At 35.8% G+C, this 23,103-nt stretch overlaps 1 protein-coding gene across 1 annotated transcript in view; it reads left to right on the forward strand.

The window, feature by feature from the left end:
- The window catches only part of HERC1 (HECT and RLD domain containing E3 ubiquitin protein ligase family member 1), a 96,006-nt gene that overhangs the window by 17,650 nt on the left and 55,253 nt on the right, over positions 1–23,103 (forward strand). The window contains 15 exon segments of the mRNA XM_035899415.1: positions 609–774; positions 1,336–1,461; positions 2,790–3,011; positions 4,195–4,347; positions 4,533–4,665; positions 5,160–5,351; positions 6,512–6,733; positions 7,621–7,794; positions 9,429–9,543; positions 9,638–9,758; positions 11,888–12,059; positions 14,099–14,189; positions 14,191–14,361; positions 15,813–15,933; positions 16,212–16,263. Coding sequence (XP_035755308.1) covers positions 609–774; positions 1,336–1,461; positions 2,790–3,011; positions 4,195–4,347; positions 4,533–4,665; positions 5,160–5,351; positions 6,512–6,733; positions 7,621–7,794; positions 9,429–9,543; positions 9,638–9,758; positions 11,888–12,059; positions 14,099–14,189; positions 14,191–14,361; positions 15,813–15,933; positions 16,212–16,263 — 2,231 coding nt within the window.

Genomic DNA, 23,103 nt, shown 5'->3' on the forward strand with positions numbered 1-23,103 from the left:
GTATTGTAAGGGTAGGACCTAAGCATGACGTAAATGGTATAGAATAAGGGGTGGATAATGTCCTGGTTTCGGCTGGGATAGAGTTAATTTTCTTCATAGAAGCTAGCATAGTGCTGTGTTTTGGATTCAGTACTAGAAGAATGTTGATAACACACTGATGTTTTTAGTTGTTGCCAAGTAGTGCTCAGACTACTCAAGGACTTTTTGAGCTTCTCCTGCTTGGCCAGGTGCATAACAAGCTGGGAGGGAGCACAGCTAGGACAGCTAACCCAAACTGACCAAAGAGCTATTCCATACCATATAACGTCATGCTCGGCAGGGGGGTGTGTGTGTGTGTGTTAGTCGGTCGGTCAGTTGTGGGGGGATTGATCGCGACTCGGGGAGTGAGCGAGTGGCTGTGTGGTGCTTAGTTGCCAGCTGGGTTAAACCACGACATAAGCAGATTGGCAGTAGGTTTTCAGGCGAGTGTCTTTAAAGTCCCAGTTATAATTTATTTATCTTTCTGGTATGCAAAATCAAATGAGAGTTAAAAGCTTTATGCACAAATAAGTGAAAGGGAGTAAGGCTAAGAATCAGAGAGATTAACAGCATTGCATTTCTTTTTACAGGGAACATCACAATTTTCTTAAACTGTGTTTGAAGCTTCTTTCTAATCATCTTGCACTTGCGCTGGCTGGAGGTGTAGCTACTAGCATTCTTGGCCGTCAAGCTGGTCCTCTTCGAAATCTGTTGTTTAGACTAATGGACTCTTCTGTCCCTGATGAAATTCAAGAAGTAAGTAATGTTTTTTTGTTTACGTGTGAAAATTCTGCTGTTCTCTTTGCTTTCTTTCTTTGACTGTGTAATTAGAGGTTTCTCTGACTTTCTGAACTTGGCGCTCTGATGAACATGATTCTGACTTACCAGTTTTACTCATTAAAGTTAAAATATTGAATCACCATCACTGTTTTGTGATCTGAAAGCAGAGGAGAATGTTTGCATGAGAATTTTAAAAAGCTGCTTCTATTTTGTAACATTTTAATTATTAGTGCGTGTAATAATGAGCCTGAAATGTTGATGATGTGGATTGAGTAACTACCTTACTTGAGTAACTTCTAAGATTGCACTCTTAGAGGAAATAGTGAGTTAGAAAGAACTTTTTATTGTTTTGACAATATGTTGGTCTCATTTCACTCCTTCAGTGTACTGCATATCTTTGCATCACAGAATAAAAGATTAATGTGCTATTGTGTGATCGAATTCTGATGTTAAATGAAATTAAGTGGTTGTTTTGGATATAGTGTGTGGGCCCCCCTCCCCCCACTGAAAAAGTATTTTCTGCTACTCTAATTTTAGGTTGTAATTGAGACTTTGTCAGTAGGAGCAACTATGCTACTTCCTCCATTGCGAGAGAGAATGGAATTGCTACATTCTCTTCTACCCCAAGGTCCTGATAGATGGGAAAGCTTATCAAAAGGACAGGTAAGGTCAAAGAAAAATATGCAGTGCTTTGAAAGCAGTTGTGGTGGGGTTTTGGGGTTTGGTTGTTTTGTTTGTTTTTTTTTTTTGTTTTTTTTTTGTTAGAACACTTTGAACAGTGAGGTGAGCCTCATTTACAGAGTGCAAGTAAATTATTGGTGTGATGCAGTGCAAAGCCCTACTTAACAAAATCTGTAGCCCGGCTAAATCAGAATCTAGTGAGGTAAGGAATACTACATGCTTTCTCAAGTGAATCTTGACTACAGAAAAGTTAGGAATTGCTGTGTTAGAGTATCTAGACAGGTTTAAATGTTAGATATTTTTGAATACTAGCCTGGTTTAACAAGTCTTGGTAACAGAAAATTAACTATTTTCTGGGAAGAATACTTGTGTAATGCTTTTCCTACATGGATTTCACCCTACTTTGCAAAGATAACTGGGATGTTCCTTTTTTTTCTTTTTGTTTCTTGAATGTAAAGAACAGGAAGTAATGCAGGTTAGGAGACTTGTCCAGTATCCTACAAATGGAAGGAAAGAAATTCAAGAAACACATGCTCCTGTCCTTGCGGGCAGGAGGAACTGAATCTTCAGCAGTAGTCTCAGGTTAAAAGATGAGAGAAACTTATTATTCAGTTCTGTATACACAGGATCCTGGTCAAACTTTTTATTTTAGATTTTTTAATATATTTTATTTTAGACCTTTATTTTATTTTATAAACTATGGAATGGACTGGTGTATACTGATACTGGAACTATGAAGAAGAATTCTTCTGATTGTAATTTTCTAAAGATTAGTACCAGTACAAACTAAAACCCCTGAAAATGACTAGGGTAGAGAAAATTTAGGTTTTTCGGGAATCATAACCAGCAACAGTGGGGAACAACACTGAAATTGAAGGTCATTACTCTGCATCTGCCACCTCCCTTGGTCTAATGTATGCTTGCCCTGCTTTTTACCCTTTTCCTCTTTCCTATGTATAGATTAGAATAATTATCTGTTGCTACACACACATCCTCCCCACATACACCCCTGCAAATAATCAGATAACTAGAACAAACAGGAGAAAGCATTTGGTCCAATGTCTAATCTCTCCTAATCTCAGATTTTTACTAGGTATAGTCGTATAATTCAGTATATTTATCTGTTCTCTAATGCTACAAATCTGCAGAAAAAACTGTTTGGATTTATTTGGTAATGTCCTCCAGATTATTTTCATGTCTCATTAGAATATTTTTATTGCGTAACTGTGCCTGATGTGTTTTTCTTCTTAGCTCATTATTTTGTCTTCACTAACAAAGAGTGTTTCTTGTGTCTAAACATTTTCCTTTAGAGAATGCAATTGGATATTATTCTGACAAGCTTGCAGGATCACACCCATGTAGCTTCCCTCCTTGGCTATAGCTCACCATCTGATGCCACAGAAACTGCTTCATTATGTATCAGCTATGGAAATCTCTCTGATCAAACGTATGCTGTTCAGAGTAGTCATCCGGATACTCATCTAGCTGAAATCTTAATGAAGACTCTTCTAAGAAATTTGGGATTTTATACAGTATGTATAGGCCTTGTCTTTATTTATTTTTTAAATGGTAATGAATTTTGAATACTTTGAAGGGTTAAAAGTTTCTCCCCACTTTCAGAAAATGGTGCTGTATTTGTTTATCTAAAGTAGCATTGCCATATGTATTTGTCCTGAAGTGGACTAAAATCAGTTAAATCATCTCTAACATTATGGTTCTATAATGTTATTATAGTGGTATTTATTGTTTAACTTGGCTTATGTAAATGTAGGTGGTTTAATATCAGACTAAAGTATTTTATTGCTCTTGCTTTGGCTTTAAAATTTTTTTGGAAGATAGAATGTAACACATCACGTAAGTAGATTGTATGGAACCCATTTTGTCAGTATAATCTCAGCCACCAGAGAAAGACAGGCAGACGCTAGAATCATGAATCTATTTAATAAAGTTCATTAGGGTAACTGTCTTATCATAGTTCAGCAAGTACAGGTCAGCCATCTTATATGACAGTGTGTCTAAGAGACTGTTGTTCTTAGCTGTGTAACAGTAGAAGCTCTCACCTTTTTATTCAACTAACCAGTTAAATGTAACAGTGAAAAGAAATCAGGGATTTTTACTTCTCTGGCATAGTATCCCTGTCTCCTGAGGGCGAGGATTGGTAGTGTTTTGTTCTTTTTGCTAGCCCTCCACCAGTCATCTAGATTGAGCTATCTGCTTTGAATTTTCTAATTGAAACTAGCTCAGTTTTTTCAATGGAATTCAGAACGAAGTCAAGCAGCTATCTAGCTTCTGCTCCTTTTATTGCCATCCTAGATAATGCAAGGAAAGATTCTAATGTGAAACATTTTATACATCAGCCCACAATAAATTCTAAAGGGCTATTACTTATTTTAACATATTGTGATTTGGGGGTCAGGGTGGGGAGTGAGTTCTTTCACCCAGTTATCCTTTGTGAGTTGAACGAAAAATATTTCTGCATTTGAAAATACCCTTTTAAGAATAGAAATGTTCTCTGGACAGCTATCACAATCACTACTGTGACATTCTAAACAATTGTAGTTTCAAGTTTGGTTATCCTGTGGTCCACTTGACATTATCTGATTTCTCTGATAATCATAGATGCACAATGTAGAAGGAAAAGTCTTATTTTTAAGGTGATATTAAAGTTTGAAAACAGAGTTAATTGTTCTTTTCCCCCCCTTTTTATCTTAATAGGACCAAGCCTTTGGAGAACTGGAAAAAAACAGTGATAAATTTTTACTGGGTACATCATCATCAGAAAACAGCCAACCTGCTCATCTTCATGAGCTTTTATGTTCACTGCAGAAACAGTTGCTGGCTTATTGCCACATCAACAGTGTTAGTGAGGTGTGTGTCCTTATTTTTATCATTTTGGGGGGGAAAATTAATTCAATATGCATGAGCACCAGAATGTTCTAAGATTCCTGTTGAAAATCTTCTGAGTAGGTGAAAGCTAAATTGATTTAAATAATGAACCTCTTAAATACATTTACCGAATTATTCTTAATGTTTGGTTATTTGTTTCCTTCTAGAATTCAAGCAGTGTGGCACTGCTTCACAAACATCTCCAGCTTTTATTGCCTCATGCTACAGATATCTATTCCCGTTCTGCAACACTGCTTAAGGAAAGCTCTTGGAATGGTAGTGTTGGGGAAAAACTGAGAGGTAAATGTTCATTGAAAAATCAGTAATGGTGGTACTGTAAGCTTAAGGCAGTTCTTGTTTGTTTAGATTTGAATAATAAAATATCTTATTTTCCCTATATCTGCATAAAGTAGACATCCCAAGCCTCCCTCAAAGGAGGAGATTAAGTATCTACCCAAGGATAGCATCTGGTTCATGTTTTTGATACAACATGTTGCATATGGGAAAATACAGAATAGAAAGGTTATTGTCTCAGTGCATTATTGTTTCAGTTTCTTTAGTTCTAGATTTCTCATCTTAAAAGTACGTTTTTTTTGAGATTACTGAAAAGCGCAGAAGTAAAATATGGAATGGATTAATACTTATTAAACAACCCCCCCAATTCAACATGTAGAATTGATACATTTTGAGACAGCTGAAATATTTTTATGCAGTTCTTTCTGACTTGTTAAATTGTGCTTGGAATATAATTATTTTCTGAATTATAATTGCACTTTTTTTCTTTTTCTCTATAGATGTAATTTATGTATCGGCTGCTGGTAGTATGCTCTCTCAGATTGTCAACTCATTATTGTTACTGCCAGTATCAGTAGCTCGGCCTTTGTTAAGTTACCTGCTAGATCTGTTGCCACCTTTAGATCGTCTTAATAGACTGTTACCTGCTGCAGCCCTTTTAGAAGATCAAGAATTGCAGTGGCCACTTCATGGTAAGTGTAATAACTAACACACTTTTACTCTGAAAAATAAAGAATGGCATGTCACCTTTTTATAGTGGAAGTTTAACTTTCCCTTGAAAGATGGCTTTTTTTTTTTTAAGCTAAGTGTCTTGCTACATCTCCTTTTCAAATTCTTAAATGTATTAACATCTGCTGATGTGAAATATTTTGAGCTGCAGGCAAACTTCTGTATTCTGTCAACTGAGACTTGAGTGGGAATCCAAGAGCAATATGGGAAATATATATTGAACTGAAAATACTAAGTTTGTAATACAAGCAAATACCATTCTTGTAAAAGAAACACTGTTTTTAGAATCATAGAATATCTCAGGTTGGAAGGAACTCGTAAGGATCATTGAGTCCAACTCCCTGCTCCTTGCATGACTGCCTAAAACTAAACTTTTTGACTGAGAGCATTGCCCAGACGCTCCTTGAACTCTGAGAGGCTTGGTGCTGTGACCGCTTTCCAGGGGAGCCTGTTCCAGTGACCGACTGCCCTCTCAGTGAAGAACCTTTCACTAATGTCCAAACTGAGCTTCCCCGATGCAGCTAATAGATAATTTTTTCATGATCCATTTACTTTCATTTCCAAATTTTACTTTTGCTTTCTATTTCATGGTGTAAGAGAATTTGAACTTAAAATCATTAATTACCTTCTAAATTCCTGAACATGTGCCAATGTAATAATATTTCTGGTGCCAATGTAATAAAAATATAAAACCAGAGGTAAAGTGACCAAAATTTGTGATGGGAGTTGCTATACTTATTTGCCATTCAATGAATTTTTCTTTAATATTTTTGGCAAGGTGCTGTTTCCAGTTGTATCATTTATCTATGCATGTTTATAAGAATGCAAAGAAATATGTATTGGACAAAATAGGTGCTTGGGGAGCAGAGTTTAAAAGAGCCTTTACTTCACTGAGTATGAACAGTTGTACTGTGGATGGTGATGGCCTCTGCTGCTGCTGAAGTTACAATGTTATGCAATCTATTTGTCCTGACTGCAGTTTACAGATTGTTGACTGAGGGGCAAATCTGCTATTAACTTGGAAATATTAACAAGATCTGCCATTAATTTCACTAATTTTGGAATTGTTTTTAACATCTGGGCAACAGTGACTAATTTGACAATTCATGGCTAATACTTTTAGGTGGACCTGAATTAATTGATCCTGCTGGAGTACCCTTACCACAGCCTGCCCAGTCTTGGGTGTGGCTTGTTGATCTAGAGAGAACTGTAGCTTTGCTTATTGGGCGGTGTCTTGGTGGCATGCTTCAAGGACCTCCAGTGTCCCCCGAGGAACAAGACACAGCCTACTGGTTGAAAACTCCACTTTTCAGTGATGGAGTGGAAATGGATATTCCTCATTTAGGTAAGCTGTTAAATGGAAGCGTCTAATTGTAATTGAAAATATGTGTTCGGTTTTGAAATTTCTGATGATGTTTGAATAAGTCTATGTACTTAGGGTTTGTCTTTCAGCATTCTTGTTTATTTATGTAGTAATACAAATAGTTGGAAAATGGATATTTAATTATATGCTGTAGTTTACAAAGGGTCTTGTAAATGCATACAGAAGAAAAACCTCCGCAGTTTCTCAGTGAAAGAAGTAACACTGACTTCACTGAGATAATTTTAAATGTTTTACTCTTAGATGCTCAGCATTTAACAAGACACACCAGGATCTCTTTTGTTCATATTTATTATTGAAAAAGATTATCTTAAATTGTATTCTACTTACAAAGTTGAATTTTTATTAATTAGAAATAATACTGTCAACAACAAACTTCAATCCTTCTGATCTACCAGAAGTGTTCACAGGACTTAGCATTAGTATTTCTAGTCATCCCTTCCTATCTGAATAATGTACTTGCTTCTGCTTCTCTGTGGCCTGTTCCCCTTAGTTCGCATCTCCTTCTTCCTCTGAATCTGAGCAGGCTACTTCAAGACCTATGGGTCTGTGACTGAAGATAAAGTAATTGCAAGCTATGGCTGTATAGTTCAGGTAGAATTAATGATACAGAATTATGCTATTGAAGTACAGTAGGATAATGCTTCTAAATCTTCATACATTTTATGTAAATTGTAACACTAAGTCACTTTATTCCTTATCTAATGTGAGTTTGTAGTTGAACAATGAGATGTCTTGATTTTTTTTTTTAAACAAAGCAGACAGTGAAAGCTGTTTCATACGCTTTTCTATAGATGCATGTAATCCTCAAAATTTGCAGTTTAACTTCTTAAGTATTTCCCTTCTGTTAGACAAATGCATGAGCTCCTTATTAGAAGTGGCCCTATCTGGAAATGAGGAACAGAAGCCATTTGATTATAAGCTGAGACCTGAGATTTCTGTCTATGTTGATTTGGCCTTGGGTTGTACAAAAGAGCCAGCAAGGAGCCTCTGGATCAGTATGCAAGACTATGCTATTAGTAAAGGTAAGATGCTGAAAAAGCATATACATGTATGTGTGTGTGTGTCAGAAGTGTATTGCATGCTTCAACTGCATGCCTAGCAGAATCCGATGTTTTCTTTGGCAATGCCTTTTAATTCTGTGACATGATAAAATTAACTTGTTGTCATGTTCCACGGTATTTCTTCTGCTTTTTCTGTTACTTATTTTTGACATGGATTCCAGTGTTTGGCAAACGTGAAGTTCAGTGTTCTTTTTCCCTCCAAACTGGAAAAAAGAGGCTCTTGTTTGCTTACTCAGTTGTTGGTGTTTCTGTTTTCCTAGTAGAGCAGGGTGAAACTTGGAATTAAAAAGAAAAATTGATGGGGAGGAGATCAGGGAAGGCAAACTAACTTGCAAAATATGTTAGGAATGGGACAAAGGGGTAAGTCATTTGTTTTTCAAGTCTGTGGGAGGCTCGCCTTACAGTATTAATGGTTCTTAAAAAATGGGCATTGTGGTTGTATTGTAACTCTCTACTGGATCCAAAGATAATTTTCTGTAGCTCTGGCCAAGCTAGGCCAGATCAAGAAGACAGCAAATGGTACTATGTGCCTGTTGAGAGCAACACAAATAATTCTATTTGAAGAATTCCACAGAAGTAGGAATTCCAGTAAAAAATGCTGGTTGTCTGTTTGCAAAATCTGAGATGAATGGGCTAATATGTATTATTTTGATTATGGAATTGGGTGTCATAGAAGTTGATGTGGTTCTGCTCTGTTCCCAATGCAACCTGGCTGAAAGTTGTTTGGTGACAGTTAGCATAGCATCAAATGCAAGGTAATGGAACTTGCTGAGGAAGCAGGTATGTTAGACTAAACTTTATGTGGCCAGGTAAGTTTTTGCGATTTCTACAGCAGTTAGCAAGGATTCATAGATAATATTTTATTGAAAATATATTACAAAGGTATTAGTAACAAAGTGGGACAGTAGTATTTTTTTCCCATGAAAAATTACAGTTCCTTGTGGAATTTTGCTTGGCAAATCGGTTATTTTATGGTAGAATAATACTGTTTTCTAATGGGTCTTTTTAAAAAGGGGAAAAATTATTTTTAAATTAAAAAGTCAGTTCCTGAAAATACTGGACAAACCTGAGACCTGTAAATGTCTCTTGTTAATACTAGCAGTGAAGCTTGTGCTTAAGCTTGTGTTTGTGTTAATAATTGGCTTTCCTGCTGGAGATGAGGCTTTTTTGTTATAATTATAATTATTGAAATTATTCTTGAATGTGGTTTGAACTATGTGTAAAAGAGTAGAAAGTCTCAAATGTGGTGTGTTTCTAAACCAGTTCCATGTAAATCAGTGGCTCGGTAAAGAGAGAGCTCCAGCTCAGTATCCTTGCTTGAGGGAGAGGTTGCCCCCGAAGTTCAGCTTTTTGAGTCTCTCGTGGCAGTTTGTGTGCACGCCCGTGGCTCACCGTTAGACTTAAATACCTTGAGCAGACCATGAAGCAGCGTATTTATGAGTTATTGATGCTAAGCTTATTTCTTAAGTAGTTTTAAAACTACTTATAAACTGACAGATTTAAATGGATGAAGAATTTTTTTTTATGATGTCATTGAAAATATATTTGTTTGTTGGAAACAGTAGCCAATTTTGATGAATCCTTTTTATTTTCAGATTGGGATACTGCAACTTTAAGTAATGAATCACTCCTAGATACTGTGTCCAGATTTGTTCTTGCAGCTCTTCTGAAACATACAAGTTTACTTAGTCAAGCTTGCGGTGAGAGCAGGTAAGTAACTTAAAGCTGCTTTTAAAAGTTCAACTTCAATTTTTAAAAGAAAGTTTGTATGATTTTTTTTTTCTGTTTTGGGTCTCTTTTCTAGGTACCAGCCTGGCAAAGCCTTGGCAGAAGTTTACCGTTGTGTATATAAAGTTCGGAGTCGCTTGCTTGCCTGCAAGAACATGGAACTTATTCAGACTAGATCATCCTCAAGAGACAGATGGGTAAGACTGTAAATCTCTTTTCAGTTCTTCAGGCTTCAGTGTGGATTAAGAAAATATTACATGTTAGTTGTCGGTATTTTTGTTCCACCTTGTTGAAAAACTCAGGTGTCTTCAAATTAAAATGGGCAATGTATAATTAGGAGTCCATTAATCTGTAGTACATGTGGTATCAAATCAATTGAAGCAAATGACTGATAGACAGTATTTGATTCAAGCACAGACTGAAGCCTAGTTTTACATGAAAAAAACTCCACTAATATGCTGTACCATAGAAGCCTACAACTTAGATGTAGATTGCTTAGGTAGGTTGACGAGGCCACAGCTTAGTCTGGCTGCCATTCCTGAACCCAACCCAACCCAACCTGGGCCTCTGATCTCTGTTCCTTTCTTCCCGTTCCCTCCCTTACTCAACCCTTTTTCCTTCTTCCCCAGCCAGATTCTCTTCTTAGTCCTAACATTACTTTACGGCTACTTGTCCTTGTCAGCCTTACATGAATGTTAGACATAATAGGACTGGGCCTGAAACTAGTATGATGGCAACTTCTGAATTATTTTACTAAGCAAGATCAGAATTGATGATGGGCATGTTCATTGAATTGCTCAGCTTTGGGGACTGTTAAGCATTACAAGGTAGTCCTTAAAGTGGGATTAGGGTTTCTCTGGTAGGATTTTTAATTGCTGTTTACAATCTACAAGTGGGGTATTTTTAATCAAGGAAATTCTCATGTGACATCAGGACTATAAGGCTTTTTAGCTATATTGTAAGCCACTAGCGATGCTTTTTAAAATCGTGTAGGTCTCTTTTCTCCCTTTAATTAATATTAAGGGGACATGCATCTTTGGCCCTTCCGTTCTCATGGTCTAACATATCTGCAAGAGATTCTGCACTTCTGAAAACGCTGGGTGTAGTGTGTGTACACAGGAAAGTATGTATACGTTAAGCTTAGTGGTTCTCTGGCTTACCAAGCATACGCAGGGTGGCCATTTTCTGAACACATAGTAAATATGTTGCTTCGTGTTCATGTTATAGCTGTTGCGTATACTCATGGTCAAGTACTCTGTACTGCGTGTGTGCAGTAAGTTCCATTACTCCTGGATATTCTCAAGGTTATCGCGCAGATGCAATGCATCAAATACAAATATATGCAGTAGATTTGTTGCTTCAGGGAAACCTCAGATGTAATACTATTGGGGAAAAAAGAGCTGGTTTGCATTTGCATAGTAAACACATGCTTAATGATAGAATGACAAGAGCAAGAAAGAGGTGCCAGAAAAATGGTGCTACCAACACCTTCTTTTTTTTTGGAAAGGAAAACTGCCAGGAGAGGGCAGATATGCTGGTGGGATGTGTATGTCCCAAGATTTGTAGAATTAATTACCCTCTAAAGTATTCTAAAACCTCTGATGTAACCATATGTTTTATGTTTAAAGCTTTGCCTTCTTCAGATTGTCTAAAGCTGTTTCCTGAATTGGAAAATTGTCTTTTAGGTAGTAAGTATTTTGCTGGTCAGCACTTATATTCTCAAATTGAAGGAAAACATTAGCCCAAATATATCCAATCAATCTAAAAGTTTTTTTAAATTCAAATTCGAAGACTGTTATTCTTCGTGTGCACCTTATATGCTAATCTTTGATCTTGGGGTGTGCATCTGTTTTATTTCATTGAAATAAAAGGGAGGAAAAGAACTGCAAATTCAGGACTGTTAAGAATGAAAATGGGAGCATGTTGGGTATCACATTAAGTAACAATCTTGTCCATCAAAGTTTTATCATGTTCATGTCCTTTTTAAAGGGAGAAAATTTTGTGAGATAACTTCATGTGGTTGCTAAAGGCTTTGATGCTAAAGTGCCAAAGTTTGTCAATAAAGTCTAAGTAAGCATTACAAGGAGACATTTTTCTGCAAATAATGAGTAACAATTATTAAAGGAAAATTAAATTTTCTAACTTACATATTTAAAGCCTTGAATGTTAACAGTTGTCTGTTGGTTTTTTTGCGCAATATCAGAAGTATCTTTCTGATAGGAAAAAAAAAGGTATTAAGTACCTATGTCCTTTTATGTTCATCTTTCATTTTGGTCAGAATTAATTTGACTGTATATATATATATTTTTTTTTTTTTTTAATCAAGATGTTAGATAACCAAGAATCTGCTGATGTTGACACTCAAGAACATTCTTTCACTCGTACAATTGATGAAGAAGCAGAAATGGAGGAGCAGGCAGAACGCGACAGAGAAGAAGGACACCCAGAACAAGAAGATGAAGAGGAGGAAAGAGAACATGAAGTTATGACAGCTGGTAGTAAGTACTAGTTATGTGTGTCAACAATGCAGTGTGCTTTGAAAGGACAATCTATTTTTCTCTCTGAGGTAAAATGGAGAAATTATTTTAAAAATTTAAAAAAGATTTGTCTGCATAAACATTGTGAGAAGTTTATTTTTATAAAATGGTGTAGTACTTTTATTGGGTTAGAAAAGTCTTTTGATAAAAGTGAATGTGAATACTGGGCAAGCAGACTGTCTATGGGCAATTCTCAGGGCATCTGACATATACCAACACTTCTTAGATGCACTATCTACAAGACTAATAGGTTTCATATTGTTTTCTCTAAACTTCTATTCAATAGATCTCTGAGTTTTCATCAGTTTATATATAGAATTTTCGCTGTGTCTGTATGTGTTGTTCTTGTATGTAATAAGCTTTGAAGGGTAATGTTATCCTGAAGTTTGGAAACAAAACTGCTGTTGGTAACAGTCATCTGACTGAGTTGAAATTCACTTGCACCTTTGAGTATCTCTTCTTAAATTGATTAAAAACATGAAGGTTTTGGTCTAAGTTCGGTATTTGTAACACTGTTTGCAATACTTTCTCACGGGTTTTCTAAAAAACTTGTTTAATTCTTTAGAAGATAGCTTGAAAAAGATGAACTTCAGAGACTGTTGTTATGCTGATTGGTCAGGCTCAATGGGGTAGTTAATCCTTAATTTTTCCAATTTTAGTGAAGCAACATACAGTCCCACTCAGTTGTTTTTTCTGTCATTGCCCTAGTGTTCTCAAAGACATCATGTTAGCCTTAAAAAATTACTGTAGAATGCATGTAGCTTAAAAAATAAAATTGGCTGACTTGAAATATTTTCCATAGATATAAAATGTTTTTCTTTCTTTTCCAAGTACTGTTCTTCTGGATACTGTTAGAATGTTTATCGTTTTCCAGTCTCTGCTGTCATCACCTATTTTGCTGACAGTGTTTATATTCCCCATTAGGACTCCCATATTCCTGTTTGGGATCTTCTAGACCTAAATGTATGTTACACCTTTAGTTTCTATACGATGTCATTACATTCACAATGCAGTAGGCTTTACTGAAAGTGTGCAATGGAGTTGAAGTTCACATTCATGAGATGATTTATGGTTCTAGAAGGTGTACACTCGTGTAACCTGTTCAGCTGATGCAATATGCTTTTGCTCCTTGATACGCAGTTATCCTGGGCAAATGCTTAGTGTTCCCAAATTCTACCTGGACAGTGTTTCCAGGTACAGTAAAGGAAATGTATCCAGAAATATACAGACAGACAGTAGTGTTACATGCACAAATAAGTAGGAAGAAGATGACTCTCTTACTGGAGATCCTAAGGAAAACTGATCCTGACATGCAGAGTTCAGTTTGTGTCCTTGATGCCTTGCTGCTTCTAACTGTTAATATCAATGTAGGAAGTGTTTGGATTTACCTTTCCCTTTCCAAAGAGGAACTGAATTTTTAAAATTAAAATTCTTAAGTCGAGAGAGCTTTAGGTCTTCGGATAGAGATGATGTGGTCTCTCACACAGCTACTTTAGAAGAATCTGACACCTAAGACAATAGCAGAATTAAGCAAAGCAAAGGCTAAGAATTTTGATAGGATTTTCATTGTACTGACCAAAGCTAATAAAAGCATGAAACTCTTTTGGTATTGAATTATGTATATGCTAGTGTCTGGAGTACGGATTTACAGAAGCATTATTTTATATATGTCTATTAAAAGGCAAGCATGAAATAATCTCTTTCTCTTTGACGCTATCCAAACAGGAGTAAGGTTGCAGTAAGACACTGCAAGAGTGCTTAGTATTCTGTCAAATTACATTTGTCATCTTCGTTTTAAACTTAACATTGTGTAAATGCTATGTTTAACGTGTTTGCATGACTTCTTTTATAGCTTTATATTATTAATATATTCTTTTACTGGAAAAATATTCGTTGTTCTTTGTAGTGGGGCAGTTTTTGGCCTAAGATATAGATGAGTATTTCATTCTATGTAGCTTTGTCTAGAAGTTAAGACCTTCTTTTTGTGTTGCGTGTTACAGAAATATTTCAATGTTTCCTATCAGCCCGTGAAGTAGCTCGCAGTCGGGATCGAGATAGGATGAACACTGGGACAGGGACTAGACTTGATGATGCAAGAAGGTCAAGATGTGTATACTGCTGCGTGCAACTCTGTGATCCACAGATGTGCCTTGTTGATCTTAGGAGTAAGCCCTGTTATCGAGGAGCTCCAAAAACGAAGGGAGGATGGACAGTTACAGCAGCCTCCCTCTACTACTACTGAGGGAATCGGACTCATGACAAGGTGGGGTTTGCTGACTGCTTAGAATCACAGAATCACAGAACGGCAAGGGTTGGAACGGACCTCTGGAGATCATCTAGTCTAACCCGCCTGCAGGTTCACCTAGTGCAGGTTGCACAGAATAGTTAACTCTTCTCTGCTTCCTTTATAAATGATTAAATAACCTCAGTTTTTCTCTGAAGATTCTTAGAATTTTTTAAAAGATTTTTTTGCCTAGAGCCAATGTTATGTTTTTGTTGAGAATATTGATTTTTCTAAATTTTTTGTCCACGTTAACTAAACCTTAGTAAGAGTTTTATTCAGTGTGGACCATATTTATTTTTCAAAGTTGGGTTTAGTGATAAATAGTAATAAAGTCCAGATCATCAAGTGTACAGATAATCTGAGGTAATTGGAAAAATTATTTATTTTTCCTAAGATTTGTTTATGTGTTTGGATTTTTTATTACCACATTTGTATTTTCTTGAACTTTACTGATGTCCTATATAGCAGCATCCAAAAATATATATGATACGTACAAAAGCAAAAGTTTCGAAGCCTACTATGAAAAAAGTGTCGTTCATGATTGATTTTTATAAATATTCCTAATTTATTAGCGTGTGTTAGGTATAATGTTGTTAGGTATAATAAAATAAATCCAGACAGCACACTGAATTGGAAAAGTGTATAATTTAAATGTGATAAGTACTACGTAATGCATTTTAGTTTTCATAACCTGAGATATTCTTGGTAACACAGTTTTATTCTAAACTTGACCCATTTAAACTTTTATTGTAGAGATCTTTGTGTGTGGGTATTGGAATATAACACAGGAATTGTGTAGCTGGTGCTACTAATGAACTCCTGAGTCTACTTAAGCTTCTAGGGTACAGAAAATCTGCTCTGACATTTTAAATTAAGATATTGACGGGGAGTTCAGAAGCAGATTATGTATATTCAGTACCCTTTTATTCTTTTTGCCTCTTTTTGGAAATATAGTCCCTAAAGCATGGGTAGCTGCCTCTGTCGTTGTCAAAGTGGCTTTCATCTCCAGCATATCAAATTTAGGATGCATTTTATGTGTGGGTTTTTAATAAGTTCAGTGCCTTTCCACCCACTTGCTCTGTCTCTGTTTTCTTGTCCTCTCAGCTCACAAGTGGTTTTGTATCCTGTATGTAATACTTACCAAGGCACTTGAATCATCAGTCATTTGAGGTTGCCATTTGTTCAGTTGACTAATAAGGGTGTTAAGAAGTAACAAGTTTTACTAATACCCTTTATAAACATAATAATCGAAGCCATCAGACCACTTTTTTCCTCTTTGGTGTGGTCTTGTGATGTTCTGTGATAGTCTGCTCCCAAATAAAACTGTGGTACCTGCTAAATTTGACTATCAAATCTTACTTTTGCCTAATATCAGTATTTTCTTTCTCTGTGTGTGTGTGCACGCATGCATGTGTGTCCACCTGAAGCAGGAGTGAAAGTCTTACTGCAGAAAGTCGCTCAATCCACGCCAACTCAAGCTACAGACTGATTAAGTCAAGAAGTGAATCTGATTTATCTCAGCCAGAATCAGATGAGGAAGGTTATTCACTGGTAAGTAAGCTAGCATTGTGTATTTAGAGATTGTCAAAATATTTAGATGGGAAGTACATCTTAAAGGTTTGTTTAGTACTGTGTTTCGGTATAGAGATCTCTTCTAATAACCACCATTGTTAAGGGAAAGTAATGGTGGTTAAAAAAACCAATTGAAATTATTATAGCTCTTAATTTTCTCACTTTTAAGGGTGAGGGATACATTTTAAATACTGAAATATTAGGCACCATGTATGTTCACCTAAAGAAATGAGGCTTTTATTAATCTTTTAATCTAGAGTGGAAGACGAAATGTTGATTTGGATTTGGCATCATCACACAGAAAGAGGGGTAAGTTTTATTGTTTACCTAGTGAATATTGACCTGATAAATATGTTAGTATTTCTCAAGTTAAAATATGTTCGCAGTTAAATACAGTACATAATGGCAAATAGGATGTTAAAACTGAGTATTTAAAAATTACATTTGAAGTAATTATTACCTGCTGTTGTGCTAAATTCTGTGGCTTTGTGGCTTGGTTGTAGTATTTCCTAGGTTATAACTATTTAGTTTCTAGAATTGCGATGAACTTTTGAAGCAAGTGAGGATTTCTGTGAGGTCAAGTGAATTAAGGATTTTCATTCTGTTTCCACTTGCCTGACTTGAGGAAGAAAAAATTGGCAGAGAAGTTCAGTTTCAAGTTGAACACTCTATTCTTGTGCTAACAATGAACTTCTACGATAAAATGTGCTTGAATGTGGAGAACTCATATCCAGAAAATAACGCTTAAATTTTTGCATCCTCTCTAAACCAGCACACCTACAGAACCAAGCAACTGCTGCTTCTGTTACTCCAATATCAATCAGATATTTAGCTTTTGTAATGCTTTTTGTTGCTGCTTCATTCTGGGAAATCTCAATGAGCTTCTTCACAGAAGGTAGCAAAGAGAGCAAAGGATGTTTGTTTACACAGAAACCAAAAAGTCCAGCCATTCTGGATGATGCAAAGTCTTTGCTAGAATCACGACTTAGGTCTGTTGTATCTGTAAAAATCTTGGGAAGAGGTTAACAGGAATTAGCTTGGGTTATGATATGCTTTAATTACAGAGACCTTAATACTGTTAGATAATGTAAGAGTTCTAGTTAAATAGCCTTCATCATTAAGCAGAGTACTGAGAGGTTGCTTGCTTTTAAAATTCTTTTGAGATTGTAAAGCAAACTATCAATGGCAAAACTCATCACGCTTCAATTTGTAAATAATGTAGAAAGGAATTCCTTGTGCATCGATAGTCAATTGAACCAGTTGAGCAAGTAAAGAAATATACTAGAGAGAATTTACTGTTCATACTGTGGCAGCAGCATGTATGTTGGCATTCTCTGTGTTAGAAGATCTGATAGCCTCCGCCGACACTGATTTGCAGTGTATTCTTTGAAGCCGCCATTCTTAGCTTTGCCATTAATCTGACACAGAACTCTGCACTCACTTCCCTCTGTATCCAAAAAGTAATCCAGGAAATCATGTTGGGTTAGATCTGAGATACAACATATCTAACGGATTATGGTTCCTGAACTGTTGGTTAGACTGATGAGGTTGTTTTGGTCACGGACTCCAGGAAATAAGGAATAATGCAAGAATAAACTTTATCAACAAACCAGTCTATAGAAGCTTTTTATTACAGAAGAAGGTTCTATCCCAGGTGTGTAACACTGAGGAGAAACAGGGGTAAATGCAGCTGATGTATCCAGAACCTGAAGAAGCTCAATAGCTCGTCTGCAAACCAAAACACTGTGACAGCAGGTACTAATCCCTGTTTTCTGGTATGGAAGGACTTACTTTGCTGTCCCATGATATTTACAGATTTTTTTTGTCTGGTTTTAGCAACTGGAAGTTAGTCAGCATACAGTAACGAAAACTTTTCTACTTGTGTTGGATGATCTTTATGACAGTTTTGGTTGATACCCAATACCAGACTCATCCAGTGAATGCAGGGTGCTTTTACAGGGAAACATTCCTGATACTTACACCAAGGTGAGGAAGAGATCTACAAAGACCTTGTGTGATCAAGTGGACGAGCTGTTCAGCTCAGTGCTATTTGAGGTCTTTCATTTCTTATGTCTGGTTTTGTGACTTCTAGTTATCTTCTAGAACTGAAGCATGCCCTAGTGTTTGGTAAAGATGTAACTTGCAGCTGTTTTGAATTGTCCACCCCTTGTAACATAGCCAGCACACTGAAGTACTAGGATACTGCAGTGTCTATCAAGGATATTTTGAATGGTAAACCCCCTTTGGTTTCATCTTTATTCTTGTGATATGCCATGACTAATAAAGTGGACATTTATGTTTGCTGTTACTCAGCTTGAAGAATTAAATTCATATAGCAGATTCACATGATCCTGTGCTCCATCCTGAGTTACTGGCAAAAGAAATTAAGGGGTTCCATCAGAATGAGCTATCTGCATTTGAATTTGCCTCATTTCTTAAGAATTGAAGCATTAGAAAAGGTCTGGTTTCCTGTTCATGGCAAGTAAACTGCTGTAGAAGAGATGACTTACGGAAGACTACAGCACTGTTCCTCAAGATGTTCTCCAGCTGGCTTTTTAAGTGCCACCAAAATCATATTCCCCTGAAGCAACCATTACACATTTTAGTGAGAAACAAGCGGCATATTTTTTTTAGGGTTTTTTTTTTTTTGAGATGTTCTTTCCATATTCATGTATGTACTATGTGTTCCTAGGACTTCCATCTGTGATCTGCTTTTGAGTGGAAGATGTGGAAGGTTTTGTGTTGCTCTAAATGAGGAGGAGAGGAAGGAAACATGTATGCCTTATAGATGATAAAGAAAATCTTTATTTTGAGTGCCCAGGATAGTTGTGCATTTCAACAGAAGCATACATGGGACGCGCTTCTCAAATTGCAATTAACATAAAGTAAACCCACCTGTTTTTTCTTGTGTCTAGTTCTACAAAACAGCGGTAACCATTGCTGCTTTAACGGACTTACAGCTGAACTTTTCAAATTTTTGTTGGATTGAATGTAGACTTGGCAGTGTTAGGTGGAAAAGAACAAGTGGAGTCTTACAGAAGAACCATAGGAATCACTTCTCATTTCTTTCAGTTGAAGCTTATTATTTAAAAAATTCAATCATATTTCCTTTTACATGTGGTTTTTAGAATATTTTACTGCAGTTTGTAGCAGTCCTTTGAAAATATTTGTTCTTCTAAGTGTGTCTCCATAAACTGTGTGAGGGAAGTTGACAAGCAGAGCCAATTGGAAAGTAAGGTTTTTTCCTCAAGAAATTTCCTTCTATCACCTTTGGTTTTTTTTCCTGTAGGCTGTGCTGTTTTGGAGACTTAAAAGGGAATTTTCAGTAAAAAAAATTCCATAATGTATAGGCATGAGGTTCCTCCCATCTCTTCTTAACAAGTTTACTAGAATTTAACCACACTACTTCTTACAGAACTGTGGCCATGCATGATGTTTCCAGCTGAGGTTTTGTAGGGTTAATTTATCCTCAACTATATGCAGAGTATTTGATCCTTGCAAAGTTGTCAAAATAATGTAGTGTGTATAGGGTATTGGTGAGTGGCTCTTTTATAACAGGCAAGAGAGTAATTCCCTCTGGAGTGCATTGGCTTATTTTAGAATTTCTTTAGAATTTCTGTTTATTTTATGGAGCAGCTCATTATTAAAAATTCAGATCACTTTTCCTAATAATTGAATCTCACTATTGCTTATAATCTGACTTTTATGGTATGAAAAGCTGTTCCTATTCATAAATTAAAATACAGGAAACTAGCAGTAGAAAAACTACTAATACTAGGAAGTTGTTCCTATGGTCTTGCAGATGACTATGGACAGAAAGCGTTCTCTATTTCCTCAACCAATGCTTAACCGCTCAGTCCAATTTTTAATCTAATTGCCTTCTTCATTTATTGTATCTGTTCAGAAATAGGACTGTGGTATTCCTGCTTCAGCCTGAGGATCTTTTGAGTATCTTGTTCCTTGCTATTATTTAGTTATTTCTGAATTAATAAACTTTTCCTTCCATTCCTGCGGAAAAAGTCTTTTTCAATACTTCTGCCATAAAGGGGTGACGAGCACGTTATTATTTTCCCCTCATATCTAAGCCTTTTGGGATTTTTTTTGTTGCTTAGATTAATCTTTTTCAGTTTTGCAGATCCAGAGAGTATGCCTCAAAATGTTGTACCTGTCCTATACAGTACCTGTGGGATACTACACGCTGCATTATATACTTAACAGTAAAGAATGAGTATTTAACAGGACAATCATAAATATAGTTACAGACAGATAAATGACAGTCCTCCAGTCTTGGGATGTCTTAATTCAGTGAATTTCCTTGTGCTTGTGTGTTCTGTAGTACTTTACTAACACGATTGGGCAACTCTGAAAAAAAGCAGAAACTTAAATGAAATCCAAATTAAATTGAAATAATTTTGTGTACTTGTAATAATGTGAGTTCTGCATTGTGAAAGTGAAAGACTGTGTTTGAGTAAGAGATGTAAACATGTCTTGGTGTATGCATATAACTGTGTTAAAGGGGATATATTTTTTTTCCCTGAAAAGAAGGTGGAGAACTTAGAAAGTCTGTTACCTAGGCTATACTAATTCAAAACGAGTAAATGTTTTTTTCCCCCAAACTTTGCTGCTTGATATGTTGTTGTATTGATTGAGATGAGACTGATCATTTAAGTCTAGGTCAGCATAATATGAGGAAGAGATTTTATTCATATGTTACCTTCTGTTTCAAATGTCTTCTTTTGTCTTCTGATTCTTGTGTGGTGTAGTGTATTTACTCCTTTTTGGCCAGTTGAGCCCCAGAAAAAAGAAGAGCTTCAAGCAAGTAACTGATGGCATGTTTATTTTTTTGTCTCTATAGCTTCCCTACGTATTTTATGTTTTATGAAGTGTGTACTGCAGCTGTGCCACATTCATTTAGAAAACTCATTATTACAAGCTGGCTTATAAGGACAAGTAAACTTTTTTTTTTTTTTTACTGTAAGCTTAAAGTTTATTCTTATGTGCAACTTTATTCATGTGATTGTAGAGGCTTATGGAAGTGCTAAGCTGCAATCAATTCTGTGTAATTGATATTACACAGAATCAAGCTAAACTCTAATATACAATCAATCATACCTTTGATTTTTCTATTGATACTTAACATCTTCAAAGAAAAAAAATTACTTTGTTTTAGATTCGTGCCCTAATTCTTAAATGTTTTTAATTCTGAAGTATACTACTTTGACTTCTGACATCTTTGTTTTTAAACTCTGTAGTTTCAGTTATAACTTCTTTTGGTTTACTTTTAATCGGTATTTCATAGTTGTTGGACTTTTCTCCTAATTTGAAACGGTTTTAAATTGTTCTTACATTTAAATATTCTTGCATTTAATACTAAAATTATTAACTTTTTTTTTCAAATATGAAATAGTTTAGGTTTTTATTAATATGGGTGGGGTTCTTATAAGATTTGCTAACTATCAAAACTAAATTTTCTTCTGATCTGTTAATCCTTGAAAAGTCTGCTAAAGCTTGTGATTTAAGATATTGGAATTGCTTTTTGTTTCTTTACAAATCCTTTGATTCTGTGCTGTGCTTCATAGTGGCATAGCATAGCGTAGGACAGGTAGAGGATAGGGAGCTAATGTCAGTTTGAGATGCTTTAAGCTCTCCTGCTGTTGAAAGACTGTAGGGCCTAAGAAAGCTTTTGAAATAGTTGTTGCTATGTAGGTAACATTTTGTGGACTTGGTAATGGTTTAGCTATACTTTCTGTAGGAAATCGGAGGCTTCGTTTATCCTCTCCCCTGGGCTCTGTTCACCATGCTTATGCTAAAGAACTCCCTCCTATGTGAAACAGAGTATTTTAGCACCCTTTTATTCTACTCTGTCCTATTTACCTTATGTTTCTCACCTGCCACTTCAGCATATAACTTAGTTTTTAATAAAAGGCTTTAAAACAAGTATTATCAGAATTACTACTAAATTTTGCATAAGGTGCTATCTGTCTTTACTTTTGTTTTAAATATTTTCACCAGGTATAAATTGTATAATTGACTAACAGAATTTCTGTAAATTCTTTCATAGTAAACATGACAAAATACATTGTTCTCTGCAAACCAGTTAATATTGCTATGTTATGTAAACCAGCAGAAATTAGGAAATTAGATTACACTTTGAAAAATAGTGTTTAAACTTAAACTTTGCATTATCCAAAGTAAATTTGTGTCTGTGTATTTTTGTCAAATACCTAGTAAGACCCAAGTACTGTGATGGTTCTTTCTGAAGCCATTGCAATCTGTTTAGTAACAAGTATAAGGAATACCATGCAAATGCACATGAATACAATTTACAGAAAAGAAAATGGAATGTGAACACATTTGCTTAATTCATAGCCCTGAAAATTAAATTTTTTGGCACCTAAGTGGAGATTAACTACCTAATTTACAGTGGAAAAGCAGAATTTCACAGTATTTTAATTTTTTAAGTTGTGTGAAGGTGCAAATTGTAACCTGCAGGTGCAGATTGGTTGATAGAATAATAGCATTTTGTCTTTACCTCAGGAAAAGAATGGTGTGGAATGGGTGCTAGGAGTGTTGTCCTAAGTTCAAAAACTGATGTGTCTTTCCTTGTTCCCATGAGCAGTTGCTTACAGAGCTGCTGCAGGTAGGCAGTGTTTAAAGGAGGTCCTGAAAGTGGTGTCCAGCTGTTATCACTGGAACTCGGCCCCACTGATGAAAGAAAGCTTTCAACAGATAAATTTATATGAATCTGTGTGACTTTTTCCTGAAAAAGGCTATCTTTACTAATGTTTGAGGCCGACACCCTTCAGGCAGATTTTAAAAATAGAAGTGTTATGTAGATTTGTATGAGTACTATGAATGGATTGTGATTCTCCAAACTATATCTGTAGCTCATTGTGCACAAGAGACATTAATATTTAAAAATTCTATGTAGATTATTTAAGATAATTCAAACAAGAATTTCAAAGTGAATTTAAACATACATTAGATTTCCACATATGTCTCCAGACATTACCTATCTATACAGACGAAAAGTTCTTTTGCGCAGGATCTGCCTTCTTGTAATACCTTGTATAGCTTCAAGTCAGCTAACAGCATCTAAAAACTCAATAAAATACCAACTTCTTTGTTGATCTGTATATTTAACTGAAG

The sequence above is a fragment of the Egretta garzetta genome, unplaced genomic scaffold (genome assembly GCF_000687185.1).
Source record: "Egretta garzetta isolate BGI_Z169 unplaced genomic scaffold, ASM68718v1 scaffold287, whole genome shotgun sequence".
NCBI classification, from domain to species: Eukaryota; Metazoa; Chordata; class Aves; order Pelecaniformes; family Ardeidae; genus Egretta; species Egretta garzetta.